Source organism: Meriones unguiculatus, chromosome 6 (genome assembly GCF_030254825.1).
Source record: "Meriones unguiculatus strain TT.TT164.6M chromosome 6, Bangor_MerUng_6.1, whole genome shotgun sequence".
In the NCBI taxonomy this organism is placed as follows: Eukaryota; Metazoa; Chordata; class Mammalia; order Rodentia; family Muridae; genus Meriones; species Meriones unguiculatus.
The window spans coordinates 21,666,605-21,689,520 of record NC_083354.1 but is presented as its reverse complement, the minus strand read 5'-3'; the positions used below and the strand labels follow the sequence as shown (position 1 = coordinate 21,689,520).

The 22,916-nt window shown below is 42.4% G+C and overlaps 2 protein-coding genes across 8 annotated transcripts in view; one reads left to right on the top strand and one right to left on the bottom strand.

Annotated features, from left to right (window-relative positions):
- Positions 1-4,689, top strand: part of Ca12 (carbonic anhydrase 12) — a 51,924-nt gene extending 47,235 nt beyond the window's left edge. Inside the window, exons 9-11 of one of the 6 annotated variants that reach the window (XM_021638332.2) lie at positions 505-537; positions 1,322-1,409; positions 3,978-4,689. In XM_021638332.2, coding sequence (XP_021494007.1) covers positions 505-537; positions 1,322-1,409; positions 3,978-4,080 — 224 coding nt within the window. In that variant the 3' untranslated portion in view covers positions 4,081-4,689. Of the gene's footprint in view, positions 1-504; positions 538-1,321; positions 1,410-2,078 lie in introns of all 6 variants that reach the window. The other 5 variants (XM_021638333.2, XM_021638334.2, XM_021638336.2 and 2 more) reach the window with 5 other exon arrangements.
- The window catches only part of Aph1b (aph-1 homolog B, gamma-secretase subunit), a 58,387-nt gene that overhangs the window by 22,441 nt on the left and 13,030 nt on the right, over positions 1-22,916 (bottom strand). The window contains exons 5-6 of one of the 2 annotated variants that reach the window (XM_021638338.2): positions 22,477-22,604; positions 15,098-15,895 (exon numbers count right to left, since the gene is read on the bottom strand). In XM_021638338.2, the coding sequence (XP_021494013.1) occupies positions 15,728-15,895; positions 22,477-22,604 (296 nt within the window). In that variant the 3' untranslated portion in view covers positions 15,098-15,727. Of the gene's footprint in view, positions 1-15,097; positions 15,896-22,476; positions 22,605-22,916 lie in introns of those variants that run through there. The other variant, XM_060384849.1, reaches the window with a different exon arrangement.

The window sequence follows — 22,916 nt, the reverse complement described above, 5'->3', positions numbered from 1 at the left end:
ATAGCAACTTTGGGGGAAGTCATAATACTTGAGCAGAGAAAATAGACTGGCATAGCAGAGGAGTTTGTCCAGTAGGGCCAAGCCACAATGGAAAAGGAAGAAGCAAAGCATGATGGTAGAGCAGGTGGGAGCAGAAGGCTGATGGCAGGCTTCATAATGAGGAAGATGGTACCAGAGAAGTAGACAACAGCTTGCCAAGGGAGGTTGACTCTTACCCATTGTCACCCTGCCTTTTTGCCCTTTACGCTTAAAAACTCAAGTCTTGTCCTAGCAAAGAAAGTGACTATGATAAGAAACAGGGGATACAGGAGGAAACAGTATGGATCCCTAGGTAGGATCAACCCACCAACCTAAGCCAAGATAACCACCCCCCAAATCTGAATAAGCCCTGCAATACCAACCAAAAATAAAAGGTAACTTTTTTTTTTTTTTTTGCTATGCACTGGTTAGATGCATCATGCCCTGGCTCTAGATTAACTTCTAATCTTTTCTCCCCCCTTTAAGTAGAAAACCTTACCGACACAGGACTGAGTTTGGGTATGTGGCTTCCTGAGTGTGCATGTTACAACTGGGTGATCCCATGATTTTCAGTGTGATCTGGGCCTGTGATCCTTTCAGCCTATCTTCCTTGCTTCTTTGCTGTCGCTTTGGCTTCTGGTACCCCTCAAGCTGCTCTCTAATTTAAAAAAAATTAACTGCCAATCAAATGTTTCTCTAATGAAAGACTGAATCACACAGTGATGTGTATGTAAAAATTCCATTTAAGAGATTCTAAAAACATACCTAAGCCCAATGTTGAAGTCAGGTGGCTGGCCACATGGCCTTGACCATGGGGTTGGTTGTTTGAGACCGCAATGGAAATTGGGGACAGCATTGATAGAGTCATCCCAAGAGATCTTACATCCAGCAAGCAAATGTAGATCTTATTCTATAGCCCAGAGTTTCTCAAAGTGTGGTTTACAGACCATCAGCTGGAGATGTTTGAAAATAAAATGTGTATTCCCGAGTCCCAGGTCTAATAGAGCAAACCAAGTCTCTAAGGGCTGACCTTTCGGAAAGTCCATATTGTGAACATGATCCTCATGCAAGTTTGAGAATCCATGCTAGAAAGCCACCACAGTTTGCAAATGCCCCTCTAAGTACAATAGCCAGTCAGTGCCACAAAGCCAGAGGCCAGAATCTGAGAACAGAGGTGGGGAAACGATAATGTTCCAAGGACGACTGTGGAGCTAGGACCTAAGTTCACATGTGCCATTGCTGTGATGAGGATGAGATGTGGAGAAGGGAGGAATGTGACATGTGCTCCCTGCCTCTTCACCAGGCATCATCCTTTCAGTTGCCCTGGCTGGTGTTCTTGGCATCTCCATTGTCTTGGCAGTGTCCATTTGGCTCTTCAAAAGGAAGAAAAGGTGAGTTGGTTTGGATTCAGAATTCCCATTCTCAATGAGTGGCTTATGCACCCACGATGACTGGTCTACCTGGCAAGACAACTTTGCCGAAGACCCCTGTTGCGTAACCCAACACTATCCTGGGAGTTCTGCTCCTAGACCGCTCAAGCACCGGCGTCCTTGTGTGAAACACTGGCCGTTTAAGGGTTACTGTGCTCAGGTGTGGCGGCAACCCTACCAGCTTTGCTGGACAAGTGTTCTGATTTGTTTGTCTTTGCACTAAGATCTTTACATCTGGTGTTTCCTCTATGAATCCAAAAAGAAAAATGAAGAAAAACCTGATTTCTCACTCATACCAGGTATAAGTGTGTAATTTATTTCTCTTGGTATAGAAAAATAAGAATGTTTCTAGGAATTATGGCATCAGAAGTTTGAAGTGGGGGTAATAATGAGACCTTCAGAGTGCAGGTTTAGAATGATCCAGCCTTGAAAACAGAAAACGAATAGGTTCTGTTTTAGTTAACACAGTATGATACCATTCTCTCCCAAGACCAACAGACCTGGGAAAGGTCCCCAAGAAAGGAATCAGGACTTCCAAAACTCCTTCATTCCATTCCTGAGCCAGGCTGCTCTCTGGCTTTGTCTCTCTCCTTTTTGACTAACAAGACTGTGTTCTTATTGTTCCTGTAGCAGAAAAGGTGACAACAAGGGAGTCATTTATAAACCAGCCATCAAGAAGGAGACTGAGGCCCACGCCTGAGGTCCCTGGCACCCTCAGACATCCAAGGAAGGACCTTGCTTTGGACATGCTTTGGCTCTCTGGACACTTGAAATACCTCAAGGTGTTCTCTCGAGCTCACCTGTATCCCCTTCCCCCAGTCTCTTGGGAGGCTCCCAGCTGGGCCTCCCCTGTTCTGCTGTCACAGCCCCCCCAGGGTGACCAGGGAGTGGGATGAACTGAACCAGGGGTCAGGAGCATTGAGTGAACTTCTCCAGCTGCATGAGATAGCTGAAGATTCTAAACCTGACCTGTTGGTGGGCTACTATGGTGTGAAAAACACTTGTATCCAGGATTCTGTCTGGTACATTTCTAGTGTCCTGAACATTCTAGTTATTCTCCAACCTTCCAGACTAGAACATGCACCCTTTGCTCAGGTGACACTTTTAAAACTCAGCCTCATTTCTCAGGGAGGAGTTGTCTTCCTTGGATTTCCTTCTGCTCTAAAAGACCCTCCAGCCTGACCTTATACCTATGGGGAAGAGTTGAGACTGGAAACATCAGATTATCCAAAAGAAAGGAAGACTATAATACATTAGGGCATTTTTACAGTCCTGTCTTTTGGATTATCGACACTGACCAAACCTTACAGCAAGGCATGCTCAAGTTCTATTTCTTAGTGGGTAATGAAAAGGAGACAGAGGGAAAACAGGATGGGAGGGTATACGTTGTCCATGATTCTTTCTTTGAAGTCAGAACTGGAGTCAAGATATCCAGTATGAGAAAAACAGTCCAAGTTACTGCCTGCTTAGCCTCAGGAGGGCAGTTATGCTTTCTAGTTCACTCCATTACTTGAAAACGAATTGCCTCCTCTCTCCTGGAGTAGATGTGAGCTCTGGAATGATCTACTTCTGTTTTGAACCCATGGGAAGCAGACAGAAGCAAGAATACTGGGCAGATTTGCCTTTTTTCCCAAATGTCAATTCTACCTTGTCTGATATCCTTACTGCCCACTCAGTATAAGGGCTGTCTACTCCTCTGGATGTGGGGAAATCTAGATAATGTTTAGCTAAAATCTATTTCTTCCTGCCAAAGCAGGAAGCTATCTTTGTAGAGCCAACCCAGGTCCCGGCACTCAACTACCAAAGCCAACAGAATGTTTCTAAGATCCTCCCTGTTCTTTCCACTCTGTCACTTAGTTTCTGAGAATACTCCATCCCTTCTTCATGCTCCTCCCACAGAAGTGAGAACCCTCTAGAGAGCAGTCAGTTTCATGGCTCAAAAGAAGCCTCAGCCACCAGCCCCTAATTGCTAGTTCCTTGCAGTTCATAGGGAGTTCTCTGATTAGTCTCATTCTGACAGCATAGAATGTCCTCTTGAAGCACAAGTTAATATATTTTTTTTTTCTTCTACTCCTCCGTGTTGATAAAAATCCCTTTTTCTAGTTTTGCAACATTTCTCAGTAGCAAGCCCTGTGTCTTTGTAGCATAATTCATGTGGGCAAGGTTACAGGTGACCTGATGGGGGCTCAGCTGTGTGTGCAGTATATGTGCATGCACATAAAATCTCTGACAGCCTTTGAGTCTGGGTGCCACCCTAACCTTGAGACCAACATGCCTGATGGCATCACCACAGTAAGGATAAGCCTCAAGAAGGAGCAACACAATTTAAGTGGCTTCCTGACCCTGGTCCAGAATCATCAGCCAGAAACTAATATAAAGCACTCCAGGACAGCAATACTCTCTCAAAGAACTATACATGGACGAGTTATGCACAGCAAGGTCATCGTACCTGGCATGAAGACTGGTCATAAAAGGAGAGGTGCTAGGAGGTGAAAGCAGTGGCATTTATCCTTCCCTCTTCCCCTTCAGCATGGTCCAGGCATTCAGTCCTCGTTCGATCCTCATGGCTGAGCTGAAACAAAGCCAGGGAGCCAGAAAGAGCGCTCCAAGAAGCAGCGCTGTCAACCTTTAACCCTTGAAGATGCAGCTTTCTTCCAACTCCCCGTCATTCTGTGGACGCCTGGCCACCACCGAGGGAAACTAGTGCTCTGGTATATGGTGCACAGCTCACCTTGCTCTCCTTAACTCAGCTGTGCGAGGTGGAAGGTGGGTGCCTAGGAGAGCCAGGATGGGCACAGGGCTGGGCACATGGCAGGTAGACATAACCAACACAAGGCACGGGCGGCCGGGGGCATGCTCTGGGGACACAAGGAAGGTTCTGGCTTCGAGATCTTTCCTCTGCCGCTAACGGGAGAATTTGAGTCTCTCTGTTCTTTCTTTATCATCCACCTTCGCTTATAGTAAATCCTGCATCCCTGGCTTTAATAGACATTCTAGAATTTGCTGCACTTACTGTCTTGATCATGTTTCTATTCCTCTCCCTCTCAATACTTTTCTAAGGCCTCCTGATCGGCCCTGAGGAAGTGCTAGGGGTTGACAGTATCCCTGGATCCCTGTGCCTCAGCCCATAGGTCATTATGATGATAGTCTGTTTAGCACTTCCATATTTATTGTACCAATGATTGTAATGAAGACATACACTGAAAATATGAGAAATTATAATAAAAAAATTTTTTTTTCAGATCAGATTGATTTTTTTCCAGGTTAGAGTGAATGAAGCATTAGTATTGGTGATGAGTAACTAATGAGAACAAAGGGTCTTGTCATTTGCATCCAGCTCTTAGAATCTGGCTCCAAGGAAAACACACAGATGGACTAAATCGCTTAGGATGGAGGTTATGAGGATATACGGAGTGTGCAGCTCTGGGTCATGTAGCTGCTTATTGGTGAGACTGGGAAATCCGGAGTAATTAGGGAGGGCTTAGGAGGGAAAAGGGGTATAAACAGAGCCTTCAAGAGCAAGTCATGGGATGCCTCTTGCTCAGCAGTTGGAAGGCTGAGACAGGAGCATCAGGAGGCCAAGGTCAGGGCCTGGAGGGATAGCCAAGGAGTTAAGAGAACCTGAGAATACTACACACAGTAGGTGGATAGCCTCTTTTGGCTGCCCCATTCCTTGCTTTGGATCCTTTGCAAAACATACTATCACCTCCAAATAGCCTTTTGTCTAAATCCAGATTTCACATACTGCCGTGCTGAAGAGGCAGTGCTGTGTAAGTTACAGTCGGTCCCGTTGTTGCTTGTGTGAGTTATTTGGAGAAGCCTCCAGTTTTCATTCTGTAACGGTGAACTATCCATGAGTAACATGTTCTGGGTGGTGACACGGCAGCTGACCCAGCTTTGAACTAGAAGTTTTGACGGCTGAGAATCCAAGCACTCTCCAGCTCTCCACTCTGGCACTCTCCCAAGTGTCATAGGCATTTGCAGGGATGCGGACAGGTTGGGAGCAAGACACAGGACTCCCTGAAATGCTTATGTTTGGGATTTTCTCTTATCCCTCTAGGCAGGAGGCTGGGAAGACACCTTCTGAGTCAGGCAGCATCTCCTCTCTCGCAGTCTTTCTCCCTGTCCTATAAACCAAGACTCATCTGGGTTAAGCCAGAGAAGCATGCAGGTGACAGATACCAGTGGCAGAAAGCCTTCAAGCCCTCCCTCAGCTGGGGCATTCCCTCATCTAAATACACCTAAGCTGGGCCTTGAAGACTAAGTCACAGGATACATGTGTTTCTAGCCCTTGGGAGGCTGAGCTAAGGAGGATTAGGAGTTCAAGACCAGATGAGGTAAGGAGGACCAAGAGTTCAATAATACATAGTGAGACCCTATCTAAAAAAAAAAAAAAAAAAAAAAAAAAGTGTACTTGAACAGACAGATGGAAAAGAAGAAGGACAAACCAAAGGACTATCCAACAGAGGTGACATGAAATTGCCATACAGCACGCTTTAGATCATCAGTTTTCAACCTGTGGATCATGACCCCATTGGGATTCACATATCAGATTTATGCTTAGAGAAGCGTATGTATGTATGTATGTATGTATACATACATATATATTCTCTTAGAGAAAAAAATATATATATATATTCTAGTGAAACATATAATACAACCAGTTAGCATATCTGACTAAACTAGGTCTCACATACCTTAGTGTCTCTCCTTGTGACTCACATAGAATCATTTGAATCCTTTCCATGGAGGGCCATGCAGCCATTAACAAACACAGTTTAGAAGCCCAACACTTCCTTTCAACCACTGGTGAAATGAAGGTAACACCCCTCGTCTCTATTAAAGTCATGTTCAGCTGAGTTTACCATATACTGTCTCATTTGAAAGCAAAGATTTAATGAGCAGCTATTGTCTGCTAAGTACAGCGTGATTGTGACATGGTTGTGACAGAGTCTCTATCAATGAGCTCACAGTCTCAGTTAGGGAGACAAAAGCCACTGACGATAACATATATGAACCTGAACTTAATGCTACGCTGTCCATCAACAGAAGAATGGCTAAACAAATAATAGCATACACACAAAACTAAATTCTATAAATAAAAAGTTTCAAATACTGATATTTACTAAAACAAATGAATCTTGGGGAATTGCTGGACAAAAGAAGCCAGGGACAGAACTACAGATCATGTTATTCTGTACATACAACATTCAAAAATAAACAAAACCTTTTTGAAAAAAAAATATTTGTTTGTGTCTAGGGAAGGGGCATATAAGCCACAGAGTTTGTGTGGCAGTCAGAGGACAAGTTTGTTGACTCAGTTCTTTCTTTCTACCTTTACATAGGTTCTGGGAATTGAACTCAGGTCACCAGGCTTGTATAACAAGTACCTTCATCCACTGAGCCATTTTGAGGGTTCCAAACAAGCAAAATTTACACCTCTGATGTTAGACACAAGTGCCACTGGTTGTGTCAGTGTGGACAGGTTTGAAAGGAGGAAGAGCAAGCATTAGGGGAAGGAAATGGTCTCTGTCTTTGCAGGAGAGGAGTGACAAGAGTATACAGAGGCCAGTATATATTCATTTTATTTTATGTAAATTATCCTCCAGTTTAAGAATAAAACAAATAAGGATCATGGTAGAAAAAGCCACTTATCCTTATAAATCTAATAAAGTAAGGTAAGCTTTACACGGGAAGTGGCACTTGAGAAGGACCTTGAAATCAGATGCTTCCTAGTTGGAGCTAAAAAAGAATGAAAGTGCAGAGGTATAAAAGTTCATGGCACTCTGCCCAACAGTTAGCCATAAGTCTCAGCATCTGCTTTGATAGTCTGAAGGGCAGAGCCTTTCAGAGGCCTTCTGTGGCAGATTCTTAACTTTTTTCCTGTTTTCTTCTTCTGATGTCCATCCTCTTTACCTTTCAGGATGGGGATTGAACATTTTAGTCAGGGTCCTCCCTCTTGATTAGTTTCTTTAGATGTACAAATTTTAATAGGTTAATCCTATATTATATGTCTATATTAGTGAGTATATACTGTGTGTCTTTCTGCTTCTGGAACAGCTCACTCAGGATGATCCTTTCCAGTTCCCACCATTTACCTGCAATCTTATGAAAGAAGAGGGAAATAGTAAAATCTGGAGAGGACAGGAACTCCATAAGGAGAGCAACAGAACCAGAAAATTTGAACACAGGGGTCTTTCCAGAGACTCATACTCCAACCAAGTACCAGCATGGAGATAACCTAGAACCCCTGCACAGATGTAGCCTATGGCAGTTCAGTGTCCAAGTGGGTTCCATAATAATGGGAAGAGAGACTGCCTCTGACATGAACTGATTGGCCTGCTCTTTGATCACCTCCCCCTGAGAGGGGAGCAGCCTTACCAGGCCACAGAAGATGACAATGCAGCCACTCATGATGTGATATGATAGACTAAGATCAGAAGGAAAGAGAGGGGGACCTCCCCTATCAGTGGACTTGGGGAAGGGCATGTGTGAAGAAGGGGGAGTGAAGGTGGAATTAGGAGGAGAGGAGGGAAGGGTTTGGGGGGATACAAAGTGAATAAAATGTAATTAATAAAAGTTAAAAAAAATAATGATGAAAAAAATTTCATGGCACAACTAAATAAAGGAAGCTCTAATGATGTATTTGAGAATATCCAAGAATAAGTAGGTCTTTGATTCATTTTAAATGAATTTTCATATAGGGTGAGATATCCTAATTTCATTCTTCTATATGTGGATATTCTGTTTTCTCAGCTTTATTTGAAGAGGCTGGCTTTCTCTCCAATGTATGATTCTCAAGACATCTTTGTCAGAACTTAGTGAGCTACAGCTCTGTGGGTTTATTTCTGGGTGTTCTTTTCTGTATTCTATTAGTCTATATGTCTGTTCTTGTGGCAGTACCATGCTGGTTCTGTTACTATGGATGCATAGTATGACTGGAAATCAGGCATAGTGAAACTCCCAGTGTTGCTCTTTCTGTCTAGGATCTTTGGCAATTTGGAGTGTACTTTCATATGAAGTTTATGGTTGATTTTTCTAATTTCATGAAGAACATAATTGACATTGTAATGATGGCTTCACTGAATTTATAAATCATTCTCAGTAATATAGCCATTTTTATAATACTGATTTTTTTTTTTTTTTTAGGTAAGTATCTCACTCTGCAGCCCTGGCTTGCTTGGAACTTGCTGTATAGATCAGGCTATCCTCACACTGCAGCGACCTTCCTGCCTCTGCCTCCAGAGTGCTGAAATTATAGTGCTACCTTCTGATCCTTGAGCATGGGAAACTTTCCTTCGACTATTTTCATCACTTTGATTCTTTGTTTCTTTTCTTCTCCTCCTCCTTCTTGTTTTAAACTTTTCATTGTTGATGTCTTTTATCTCCTTATTTAGGTTTAGGACTATTTTTAGGCTATCATGAACAGAATTGCTTTTCAGATTTCTTCTTCAGCATGTTCATTATTGGTTCTTAGAAAAGCTACTGATTGTGTATGTTGATTTTTGTATTCTGCTACTTTACTGAAACTGTTTTCAGATCAAAGAGGTTTCTGGTAAAACCCTTTAGCCTTTTATGTACAGGATAATTTGACTTCTTCCTTTCATATCTGTGTATCTTTTCTCTGATTTTATTGCTGTAGCTATTACTTCAAGTACTGTACTATGTAAGTAGAGTAAGTGTAGACCTGTGTCTTCCTCATTCCTGATTTTAGGGAAAAAAAAATTTATCAGAGCCTTCAAGGGGATTTCTCCAATTCTGTTCCTCTCTAAGTCTTCCTATCTTATCCACTAAGGAGAAAGCTAAGAGAAAGTCCAGGATGAACCTCACTGACAAGCTGACAGTTTTAAGACTATAGAACAGTGGTTCACAATGTTGGGGAGTGGGTCATATATCAGATGCTTATGTGACAATCCATAACTGCAGCAAAATGACAGTTATGAAATAGCAACAAAATAATTTTATGGTTGGGGGTCACCACAACATGAGGGACTTTATTAAAGAGTGGAAGCTTTAGGAAGGTTGAGAACCACTGTTACTTGACACCAACCTTCCTGCTGCACTAACAGAACTTCAGTATCTAACAGTGTGTTACAGCAGAAAAAGCTGCCAGACAGACAGTCTCTAAAATAAGCACTTAGGGAGGCCACAGCCAATAGGACATCAAAACAAGAGCACCTGAAAGAATCCTAAGTTTCTGGCCCAAACAGACAGCAAACTCTGCTTCTGGTACAAATAATCAGCAAGCATTCAATGTAGTCTAATCCTATGCAGATAACCTGAAACTCACCCTTAATAGCTTGTTTACTTACCAGGTGATCTCTGGCTCTCACCAGATAATGACAAGCCATATAAAAATCAAGAAGGGGGCTAGGGAGATGGCTAGCGGTTAGAACTCTGTGCAAGAGTAGGGACAGGAGTTCAGATTCCCAGAAACCATGTAAATGCCAGGTGGGTGTGGTGGCCTGCTTATAATTCCAGCCGTGGGAGACAGACAGGGAATTCCCAGAGCAACTGGATAGCAAGAGTACCCATATTAGCAAGTACTGAGTTTGACTGAGAGACCCTGCCTCATTAAATAATAAGATGGAAAAACAATCTAACCAAGGGGTGATTCTTGACATAAAACTTCAACATTCATGTGCACGAGTCTCTACAAATACACACACACACGGAAACAGAAAAAGAGACAAGAATAAAGCTGAGTCTGAAAAGATAGAGATTTTTATATTTTTTCTTTTTTCAAAAAGTGTATATTTATTTTTATTCAATAGTATGATGAGTGTTTGGTTGCCTGTATGTTTTACCATGTAAACATAGTGTCCTCAGAAGAAAGAAGAGGGTGTCAGAACCCTGGAATTGGAGTCAAAGAAAGTTGTGAACCTCTATGTGGATGCTGGGAACTGAACCTGTGTCCTCTGCAAGGGCAGCAAGTGCTCTTCACCACTGAGCCACTATCAGATTTTCTATTTCTTGAATAAGCTTTATGAGTGTTTCTTGGACATTAATTTAATCTAAAATTTAAAAACATTATTTTTAATTATATACATGTATGTGTGCCTATATGTGGGTGTGTGCATGTGAGCACTGAGGCCCATGGAAGCCAAAAGTGTAGGATCCTTTTGAAATTAGAGTTATAAATGATTCTGAGCTACCAGACACAGTTGCTGGGATTGAAACTCAGTTACTTTGGAAGAAGAGTACATACACTGTTCTTAACTGCAGAGCCCACATCTGAAAATGTAAATTTGTTGACATTAAGTTCACCTCAGTGTTCCCTTTGTATCTATTAATGTGAGATCTCTAGTGAGGTTTCACTTTTTTGTTCTTATCTGTTCTTTTCTTTTTTCCTTTAGCTTTATTTTTCCTTTTTTTCCTAATTTCTGATTTTGAACATTCGTATTTATCTAATAAGGCTTTGATGCTAAATATATCCCTCTCTACTCACTCCCCGGGGACTTTGATTTAGGAGCTGTTTTCCTCTCTACTGAATCATTCCCATTATAGAATAGCTCCAACACAGGTACAGCCCTTATCATAACACAAAAGAACAGACTTTATGGCTCCCACACCCTCCTCCGACCATCCTCCCACCATTCTGTAATACTGCACCCCGGAGGCTGAAATGTCCTCCCATCCTCTAGAGCCTCCTCCATTTAGCTCATCAGCCTTATCTCCACAGTGAAATTGCTTTCATAAAGGTCACCAGCAAGTGTCTCCTCTCTGTAGGTTACCATCTTCCAGCTCTTCTTACTCATCCATCAGCAGCATTTGACAGCTTTTGTTCTTGCTCCCAGCATACCAACCTCCCCTGGTCTTCCTTCCTTTCTTTCTTCCTTTCTTTCTTCCTTCCTTCCTTTTTTTCCAAACTGTTCTGCTTTACAGTTCTCACTTGGGTTACTCAGCCAGTACTTGTTATTTTGTATTTCTATAAGCTGCTCAGTGCCTTCCATCCTCCTAAAATCTAAAATGGTATGTATTAAAGCTTTTTGTAGTACTCATAATTTGTAGTATTGTTATATTGCCTTAACACAATAGTTACAGGTTTTTGAGGCAGGCAGGGTCTTACTGCAGCTCGGGCTGGCCTGGAAATGACAGTGCTCTTCCTAACTTACCTTCCCAGGCACTGGAATGACAGGTATGAGCTTCATGATTGGCCAAAACTTAGATGTTTTAATCTGTGTAGTTAACTACAAGTTCTCCAGTGACAAAAATCTCTGTAGTACCTTCTTTCTTCCATCCTTCAAACCCATCTAAATAGTGTTGTATGAAAGGCAAACAAACCTCAAGAGCATATAAACTCCATTTCTGATTTTACACAAGCACTTAGGAAAAAAGTATAGTTTTACAAGACTTATGCTGAAATGACAAGTACAAGTTACATACAATGACACATACAAGGCGCTGAGCCTCAGTGTCTTGGAAGTCACAAGTTGAAATGGTCATCTTAGAGTATGTTGAATGGAATACAAGTGTTCTGCTCATGTGAACCATAAGCCAGCTGAGTGGTTATTTTATTCTATTTTTTGACGAGATGAAACAAAATATTTATATTTTTCTACTAGAGGCTTCTCACATGCCAAGGATAATCATCAGGAAATCTCCATTCTAAAAGCCAAACAGATGATATTTAACAAGACTCACAGTGTTACTGAGAAAGGGCCAGTGAAGCTGAACCTGGCTCTGGGCTGACACCTGAGAGATACACACCCCTTCACCTGTAGACAAACTAGTAGTTCAGAGCCGTTGACCCAGAGGCTGGATTATCTGGGAAGACGATCACTATAAACCTGGAAGAGCCTCATTTCAAACAGAGCCAACCACTACCATGTGGATTCCAGAGACAGTTCCTCACGGTTTCCTGAGCCTCCTGTCTCAGAGCAAAGGCCATACACGACCCCACCGCTGCTTTATCGTCTTAGCAAGGGGTGGGCGGAGTGAAAACACTAAGCCATTCAAAGCTGCCTAGCAGAAGCTAAACCATGCTCTTTTTCACTTGCCTCTGTCTTCAGCTACTGCTATGTGATGTTTTTAAAGTTCACTCTTTCACAATTACTTAGGAGATTTTTCAAAGTAAGGCTCCAAGATCTCTGAAGGTTTTTTTCCCACTTACTTTAAGAAGCATCAAGGAATGTCCCTGTGCCAATTGTTTCTGAACACACAGATATGAGACATGCTTTGTGAACTTTAAATTATCTAATAAACTTCACTTTAAAAAGTCTCAGAACAAATTAGTGATAGACAACAGAATGTACAGCTAAGTTTCTAACAAGGCAATAACTATAGTAACAGATACTGAAGGATGCTCTACTCCAAATAAGGGAAATACTATTTTTTTTCCTTTACTATCCATTGAAAAAAAAAACACAACCTGGAAGGTCTGCTGCTGCAGAATAAAAGTCATATGGGTTCAACATATAAAAACATTATGGATGATACACAGATTCAGTTTCCATTTCCTCTAAACACTAAAGTAAAGCCTATTATTTAACTAAAAAGATAAATATCGTAATCATAAATAGAATCCCTTAGCATGCATGGTGGCATATGTGAATAATCTTCAGCAAGGCTTCAGTACTGTTAACACCAGTTTGGGTACAGGGCTAAAGCTAATGTAACAAGAACTAGGTATAGGAATCCTTTTTGTTCACGGGGAACAAAAGCTGTTTTCAGTGGAGTCTGAAGGCACTGCCTTCACTTCCTTCTAGCACCTTTCATCAGGATGCTCTGAAGAGGGCACTGCTAGTCAGGCAGGCCAGAACAGACAGGTGACACACACCTCTCCTAAAGGGTTCTGCTTCAAAAGAACCAAAGACAAACACGGCTCATATTAGACAGCAACTGAATCAATCCCTGCTAGTCATGTGGCCACCGAGTCTGTTATTCGATCACTAAAACAGTGTTCATAATTCCAAGGTTAACTGCATGTGCACGTTTCTCCCTGCACAGAAAACCTGTGTGAAGGGCAGCACACATCAGCCCTACCCCTCAATTACTAATAAGACAGCCTTTCAATGTGCATGTGTAAGCTCTGCCTCTCAGGTTTCCTAGGCAAGGGGCAAAGCAGGCTCTCTGAGACAGCTGTGTCAGAGCTGCAGCAACACTCAGTGCAAGAACACCACAGGCAACCAAGGGCTGTTCGATAATTTCCCTCAACTAAGACAGGTTTCACTGGGCAGGTTTTCCATTTCACATGTGTTGGTTTTGTTGGTGAGTATGTAGGTTCCTGCCTGTGTGGGCATATGGATACAGTTGCACTTGAAGGCCAAATGCCTTGTATCCACTAGTACTGTCACTACAAGTGGTTGTGAGCTGCTCAAAGTAGGTTCTGGGCATTTAACTTACAAGAACAGCATCTGCTCTTGCACCTCTGAGCCATCTTACTAGCCCTTCATCTGAGTTTTTATTAAATGAGCTTTTATAATTGCACCATTTCTATTATAATGCTAATACTCAGAGAATTTGCTTAGAGCTCAAGTATAAATAACAGTAAAATTCTCAGGTTCTCCATTCCTCAGATAAACATGTTATCAAAATATCTATATACAAGGCTTGTAAGACAGCATCAATAAGTAACTATGGTTTTTTTTTAACAAAGGAAAACGCCATGCCCATGTAGAAACACATGCAGATCTGTGGGTATCCTCTCGCTCTCAGCTCTGCACCGTGATGTTCACTGTGTAGCTTCTGTTCTTTTGTCTTTTCTAGTCCAGTGAAAATCTTACATAAAGCTGCACAGCCACAAACTCCAGCAAAGGTACTGATGTCACTTAGAGGTGAAGTAGCCTTTAAGGGGATAACTACAGAGGTTTCTCAGGTACTTTGTAGTCTTGCTAGAAGCTTTACTACTCGTGTGTTTCTACACTTGAGACACTCGAATACTTAAGTATGGTGCGGGCTCACCAACTAAGGTTTAGTTCATGGGTAAGATTCTTGTTAACTCAAAACAGTGGCTGCATCTTCATTTCAAACTCCACCATTCTTGTCACCTCTGTGCTGTCATGGTCAGCTTCTGTGTCACTGCCAAACCCTCTTCCTGCCGCTCCTGGTTCTTTCAGATGGTGCATATTAGGTCCACAGAGGTATCCCTTTTGTGAAGAGATCATTTCTACTTTACACTCGAAGCTCCCCCGAAGACTTGGGCTGGGAACTGTTTCCACAGCACACTCACAGTTCTGTAGCATCTCCTCTTACAAAGAAAATCAGAGGGCTTGTTGGAAGGAGAGCAAAGCCCTTGGGTATTTTTATACAGGGAATGCTGTTTCACTGCAACTGAAACTCAGATAAACTTGCTGAAGATGAAAAGTGACATCCAGCTTCAAATCTGGCAGCTTAATGTCTACCTCCAATCTTTCCCTATACCTTTGGGTGATGGCGCTGCTTAGTGTCGCAGAAGCAAATGAAAGGTGTCAGCATCACACTACTTTGTATTTTAGCTATACTCTCACAAGGTCCAGAGAAGCTCTGCCAAAGATACAACATTCATCCCCCCGCCTCACTTCTCAGAGATAAAAATGGTGAGCTTTACCTCCACCAGCCCAGCTTCAGACAGCACATATAGCAGCTTTAAACTGAGAAGGCTCACAGACTTGGCAAAATTTTACATTCTCCCAAGGAAGTTAGTATATAATCAATCCTAAAGAGCTGGATTTTTATTCAAATAAATAATTTAATGCCTGAGGAAGAAAAGTTCAAAATTGGGGGCGGGGGAGCCCTTGAGGAAAATACAGTTCTATAGAGACCTTACCTGGGCTACGTAATAATGTCAGTGCAGGTTATTGCATTTAAAGGCACAGCCCATGGTGCTGCTGAAGGACATCAAAGCCATCACACACAGAACAGCCTGTTAGTCTTCTGTTACACCCGTACATAAAAACACAAGAGCTACCCCGGTTACCACATTCAGATTTACTTGCTCAGCAGAAGCTGCCTCAGGACAGTTAAATACCGAACCTCACTCCCTTTGGGTGTTCTTAGGAACTTCCCACTGGACCCCAATGATTCTCCACTGTCCTGAGCATCCGTGATAATCAAATCTGGAGGGGAAGCCCAGAAGCATCAGTCTTTGTTTCTTCAGCTCAAACGTGCAGCCAGGCCGCAGGCCACAGGCCACACCGCAGCTTTTCCAGGGGTTGCTGCATGAAAGCACACAGACAGTTCCAGGCTAGACCGTTCAGCTGCTTTCTAAGTTCCAGGAGAAAAGGGGCTTTTTAGAAAAGGGCACAGTTGTGCTTCCTCTAAAGACACAGGTTGCTGTTTGGAGGTGCTGACTGCAGGGATTATCTGGAGCGTTGGTTATAAAGAAGAAAGTCCTTGTCTTGGCAGAGCAGGCAGAATTTCAGGCTTCGGCAGCTGCCTCCAGCAGCAAAAAATGCCCAGATGCCCATGAGCACCATGATTATATATGCTGATACCAGGTTTAGTCCATAATGAGGACTTAGGAGGGTCTGCAAAGGAAAAATAAATCAGCCTGGGCAAAAGCACAGTATGCTAAAACAGAGTCAGAAGAAAATACACAATGCTTTCAACAGCTGGACTGTCTCACAAACATGAGATGAATGTCATCTCTGTGTCAGGAGAGCACAGAGAACAATCTACTCAACAGACTGTGGTCTGTGAACTTGCACTTTGCTTGACTCAAATGACAGTCCAGAAGACAGCTCTCAGCCAGAACCTAATGGGATACTGAACAGAAAACACATGGAGCACCTGGCCCTGGTTTATATCCATTTCTGTGTTAATTAAGTTGGCCTAAGAATTTGTTAGTAAGTCAGGTACATCCAGATTATTTTAATATGAACTGTTAGTATGCAAAGGAACATGAGGAAATGGAGTTAGGTTTTTGGCTGTGAAATTTCTATGGATTCCAAAGGTTTACTCATTATAAAATACTAACAGCAATATAGCTCAGTGGTAGAGCACTTGTTTATTATGCATGAAGCCCTGGGCTCACCCCCCAGCAGCAAAGCATGGCAACAGAGTGCCAACAGGTGCTGTGACTGACATTACTGAAGACAAGTCTCCACCCTGATGGAACTTATATACTAGTAAGTAACATAGATAATGAAGAAATAAATCAATTTCAAGTAGTGATTGATGCTAAGGCAGAATAGTTAGTTGTAACAAATGCTAGGATGAGAACTAGTGATCGACTGAAGGGGTGATGGAGGCCCTGATAGGAAGGGGAATGAACTAACCCTGTGCAGCCTGGCCACAGAAGGAGCGAAGGTTAGGGCAGAGCTGGGTACAGATGAAAATTTAGCCTGTGGCTAAGCAATGTAAATGTTTTTCTCTGTGCAATTACAGGCCATCTAGAGGGTTTAGATTGGGATAATAAATAATTGGTTTTGATTTTTAAAGTGTATAAAATGGATTAAAGGGACTGGGTTAATCGGGAAATGAGTTACGAGGAGATTGCACTGGTGAGAAGGAGGTAGGATAGTGATTTAGGGAGGTAGTGGTGCAGATGGAGAGTGGACAGGATCAGTTCACAGGGCTTACTGATGCACTGAATGTGAAAGAGATGCCAAGGCTGATTCTTGTATTTCTGGCTTCATGGTAGATGAAGCGTTAAGTATGCAAAGTGTTTAAAGAGCACTGGCAGGAAGGGGCAGGAACAAGCTTGCAATGGTGGACACAAATCATATCCAAAGAGATCATGGTTAAGAGTAACAGGCCACGAGATTTCAAAGGCAGAAGTCAAATAAGCACTTGGATGTCTGAGAATAATACTCAGAGGACAGGACAAGGCAAGGAAAAGCATTAGCACAGCCTCCATATGGAATTAATGCCATTCCATGGCGGTGTGTATCTAAGGAGCTGCTACAGAGACAGGAAAAGACAATGCAAGATTAAGGGTCAGTGGTGTGAGTTCCACATCCGAGACAGACACGGTGAAAGGAAGGAACAAACTTCTGCAAATTGTTCTCTGACTCGCATGGGCGTGTGCACACACAAACACACACACACATATAAACCAATACAAACATATACATACATGTAATAAGTTTTAAAAGAACTACAGTAGAGATAAAATTTGTGGAGATAATTTTTGAGGTGTGTGTTACTGTGATAGAAGAGAAAAAGTTGTAGAAAGGGTGAAGGTCAGACCAATAAGTTTTGTAAGATGTGCCTGAGGGGAGAAGATGAAAAGACCAGTCCTAGATGACAGTCCACAACCAAAGGAGGTAAGTACTCAGGTCAGGGCCACCACCTGAGCAGAGCAGCCTTAGCCTGGGAGCCAGATATTGCATCTGTTGGCAGGGCTAAGGTCAGGTCCTAACAAAAGAAAAGATTTGACTGGGTCAATTTGTAACCACACACCTTTACAACAAGCACATTCCACTTTATCTTCACCCAACTGGGACACGCCTCTGACTAAGGCACCAAAGTTGAACTATTAGCTCTGGTCGAGGAAATGGGTTCGTTTTGCAGGTAGCATCTCACTCAGAAAGAATGCTTTCCTCAAGAGCCATACTTTGGGAATGGTAGGATATTGGAATATTATGGAAACTTTTCCAGGTTAATCCTACATTGAAGCCAATTAAATTTTAATTCATATTGCAAAATGATGATGTCCTTTGAATTTTCTTCGGTTTATTTCTTTTAGAGCCATTTTCTCTTATAAGCAAAATTACAAAAGATTGTAAAATCTTTGTTACAGGAAGTGAGAATACAAATGAGAAAAATAAATCCTAAAACCTGAAATTTAGCTAGGTTATTTGTCAGAACACAAAAATGAAGTAGCTAAAAACCAACAAAATGAGACAACATAAAATGGAAAACTGGGCCTGAGAATGTACTTCACGGGAAGCTTGCCTGAGTGCATGCAGGGAACCCTTAACTTGAGCCCCAGAATTACACACATAAGACCTTTGAAACATTATACTGCTCCTGTCTATAATACTAAGTCTAGGTGCCTGAGGCAGGATAGCCACAGACTTGAGGCTAGCTAGAGCTTCAGAGTGAATTCTAGTCCAGACTGGGCTATAAAATGAGAATATAAAATAAAAAAAGAAAGAAAGAGAAAAGAAAGATAAGACAATGAACAGAAGCTGTTTGCAACAGCATATACCTGACAAAATATTCTCTTGTAGGAAGTATAAAGAACTGAAACATTAAAACAACAGTAGGCATCTAAAACTAATCAAGAGAGTGGACCCTGACTAAAACGCTCAATCCCCATCCCAAAAGGCAAAGAGGATAGACATCAGAAGAAGAAGAAAACAGGAAACAACCTAGGACACAGAGGGCCTCTGAAAGGCTCTGGCCTACAGACTATCAAAGCAGACACTGAGACTTAAGGCCAACTGATGGGCAAAGTGCATGGAAGTAAGTAAAAAGTGGGAAATAGTAAGATCTGGAGAGGACAGGAACCCCACAAGGAGAGCAACAGAACCAGAAAATTTGAACACAGGGGTCTCCCCAGGGACTCATATTCCAACCAAGGAACATGCATGGAGATAACCTAGAACCCCTACACAGATGTAGTCCATGACAGCGTAGTATCCAAGTGGGTTCCATAGTAATGGGAAGAGGGACTGCCTCTGACATAATCTGATTGGCCTGTTCTTTGATCACCTCCCCCTGAAGGGAGAACAGCCCTACCAGGCCACAGAAGATGACAATGCAGCCATTCCTGATGGGATCTGATAGACTAAGATCAGAAGGAAGGAGAGGAGGACCTCCCCTATCAGTAGACTTAGGAGGGGCAAGCGAGAAGAAGGGGCTGGGAGGGGAGGAGGGAGGGGCTTATGGGGGGATACAAAGTGAATAAACTGTAATTAATAAAAAATAAAAAAAAGTTTACTGTAAAAAAAAAAAAAAAACAACAACAACAGTAGGAGGTAGGCAAAATATTTGAACAGGGACATAAAAAAGAAAGAATGCAAGTGCCTACCAGCCACATGAAGACATGTTTACGTTACTATCAGGACACAAAAGTTCAGTGTGCTTCCACCATATTCCCAGCAAGACAAGGCAGAGTCATACCAAGTATTGGCACAGACGTAGAACAGAAGTTCATAAATAAATGGCTATAGTTTATGTCAATCCAACCATGCTACAAAATCGAGTGATATGACCAGCTGATGATGCACTCCTTTGACCTTAGCCAGTCCATTTCTAGGTATGTATCTAAAGAAAAAGTGTCCACATTTGTTTGCTGATGTGTAGCAGAATGCATAGTTATAATCACCACAGTAGTCAGGAACTAGAGAGCTGAAGAGAAAGCTTGGTGCTTCAAGAGCTTGTTTATAACCTGCATTCAGATCCCCAGAACTCCCATAAGAAGGTGTGTATAGCTGGTAAGGTGTGTATAAGATGTGCCCGAGTGTGGAAGGGGGAAAATGCTTTTAATCCTAGCACTCAGGAGGCAGAAACAGGTGAATCTCTTTTAATTCAAGGCCAGCAAGGGCTTCATAGTGAGACTCTGTCTCAAGAAAAGAAAAGAGAAGGAAAGAAAAGAAGAGTGCTGTGTGCAGGATCATGGACCTCTAACCCCAGTGTTGGGTATGCAGAGACAGGTAGATGCCAGGCAGGGGCTTGCTGCTCAGCCTGTCTAACCAAAATGTGGAGTCCAGGTTCAGTGAGAGACCTTGTCTAAAACATGAAGTGGAGAGCCACAGAGAAAGGCATCTCAACATCCTCCTCTGGCCTCAACCTGAACACACAACAGCATGTACCTCATGTACCTCACATGTACCTCACACACAAAACTAAAATCAGAAAGGGCCAGGACATGGGACTCACACCTGTTACCATAGCACCAGGAGGCTGAAGCAGGAGGAGTGCAGTGGGCTTGGGGCCAGCTGGGAAAACAAGATGAGATAGTCTCAAATATAAAAATACACAGACATATAGACAAAACATGGAAATACTCTAAATGCTCTTATGTTGTAGAATACATATTATGGTTTATACATGGTGGAATGCTATACATTTAATGAGGAATGTTACAAACACATTGTTGACTAAAATGAGCAGAGATGCGCAAGCAAACACCATATAGACCCATTGATCTGAAATAGCCCAAGGCAGGATCCACAGAGCAGACAGTGACTGAGCACAGGCCGCTCCCGGGGAGAGTTGTAATGGTCTGATTTTCATCTACGTGCCAGTGCTAAGTATGTTCCTGTGAAAATTCAGCAAGACGAACATGTGTGTATTGTTTTAGTAAAACTGTTGTTGACTCTGGGAAATCTGACATTGAAAAAACTCATTGTTAACCATTTTGGTGTTTTGTGTTTTGTCTTCTTCTTTTTTTTTTTTTTTTTTTTGGAGACAGGCTTCTCTGTGCAGCACTGGCTGTCCTGGAACTCTCTCTATGGGCCAGGCTGTCCTCAAACTCACAAAGATCTGTCCGCCTCTGCCTCCCAAATGCTGGGATTAAAGGCATGTACCACCACTGCCCGGCAACCATTTAGTTTTTAATCAATGTTTACTAGTCAACCCTTATGTGTAAAAGACTTGTTTATTGACAAGAAAAATAGCTCACTTTTCATTATCAAACTAGTTGAGACATAAAAAACACATAAAATAATTCTAGTGAAGAACAAGAGAGCAGTGAGTAAGGTTCAATGGTAGTGCTCAGTCTGCAGATTTCTGAGCAGGTATCACAAACAGTGAAAGCATTCCCAAGTTATAGGAAAGACAAATCCTGCATGGAACACGGCAGGACCAAAATGTGCATGCTGTGTCTGGGGTGCATGACATTAATTGTGGAGAGCAGCTGGAGGTAAGCTTCAAAGGCCCAATTTAATAAACCTTACATCAAACAAAGATTCTAGGTTTTATTCCAAAAGCTTCTAAAGCCCATGTCTACTCCTGGGTGAGCTTGGCTCCCAGGACACCCAGATCTCTGGAATTTCCCAATTCCCTACTTTTCAGTTACTCCTTGTGCTTCTTGGCTGGCTCCTTTTTAGCCCAATCTCAATGATGGAGACCATGGACCCCATGCTTGAGCATCTTCTCTGTTTACCCACAGCTCTTTGGATTATCTTTCCTCAACCAAACTCCTCCCCCAAAGTTATCCCCCCCCCTTTTTTTTATCCAACTTTTACCTGACCTCTCGTCTTGGATGTTTAACAGAGCACCTCCAAAGTAATGGGCCCCAGATAGAACTACTGACCATCCTTCTCCAGCCCTCAATATCAGTTGATGACAACTCATCTTTTCAGTTGTTCAGGCCAAAATCCTTGAACATATCCTTGGTTCTTCTTCTTCCTCTCATATGCCCCATACATAGTGAAATCCTATCTCAAAATATGGATCACTTTTACCATCTCCCTGGCATAAGGAAACTGTTTTAATATTGTACATAAAATGTACAAAGGATCTAGACAGGGCCATGGCAAGATCACTTTGATAACTGTCATGTATTTGAATGACAAATTACCAGTCAGATCAAAGTCATTACATACTGCTTTAAAAATAAATCTGACAAGTGTTTGAAACTTTACTTTGCGGACTGGCACTGCTATAATGTCAGCGCGGAGTGGAGCCAGCATTTCTGCTACTGGTCAGAACATGGAAAGGGTCACCATCTTACAAAGCCTGTTTTAGCAATTTCTATCAAGCACTAAAAATATTCACACCAACTGACTTCACAGTATGGGAAAGTTCTATGCACACAGTCAAGAAAGCTTCACAACAGCCAGAACAACAACAAAAACAAAATGGAAGTGATTAACCAGTCAAGTTAAGCTAATTTTCATGTGATGATTTAAATGTACTCAAATTTGTATCTTAAGGAATTTGTAATGAAGAAGATTGCTGCAGATACACTTTATAACACAAGAATGATGCCAATTCTTTTAGGCTTGACCATATGTCCACTTAAAGGACAGCCATGGGAAAACTCCCAAATTCACAGTGACTGTCACTCTGCTAAAACCTGCATGACCTGCTGTAACAGAGCTTTCCTAAATTGCCCTCACTTCCCCATGAGTGTGTACTCTCTCTGGAGTGGAATCCACCCTCATCTGCACTTGAGCTCTGCAAGCTCCGATAACACAGTGACAGAACTCACCTGGGTGGACACCAGCAGGTGGGTCAGGAGAACTGTGAGGGGGATGTGCCACTTACTCTTCTCACAGCCATCAAAAAACACAATGCCCCAGAACACGTGCAGCATGATGATGACCAGCGTCATGAAAGCTGAAAGACAAGTCAGCAGTGAGTGGCAGTCTACAGACAACATACACCAGAGCCAGCCAAGCCCCACTGCCATGCAGCAGCTCTGAGGGCCCTAGCTGCTGCTATAGACTTTGACCTCCAGAGCACAGAGATGTCTTTGAGAAGAACTCCACGTTAACTTTTGAAGACGCATATCTGTCTGGAAGGGAGCCCAGCCTTTGTAGCAGCTATTCCTCTAGAATATGAACCTGTTAGACAAAAAGCCAACTTGGCTTTCAAGGAGTTTCCCTGAGGTTTGCAATGAGATTAGTACAAAATCTACACAGCTTAATT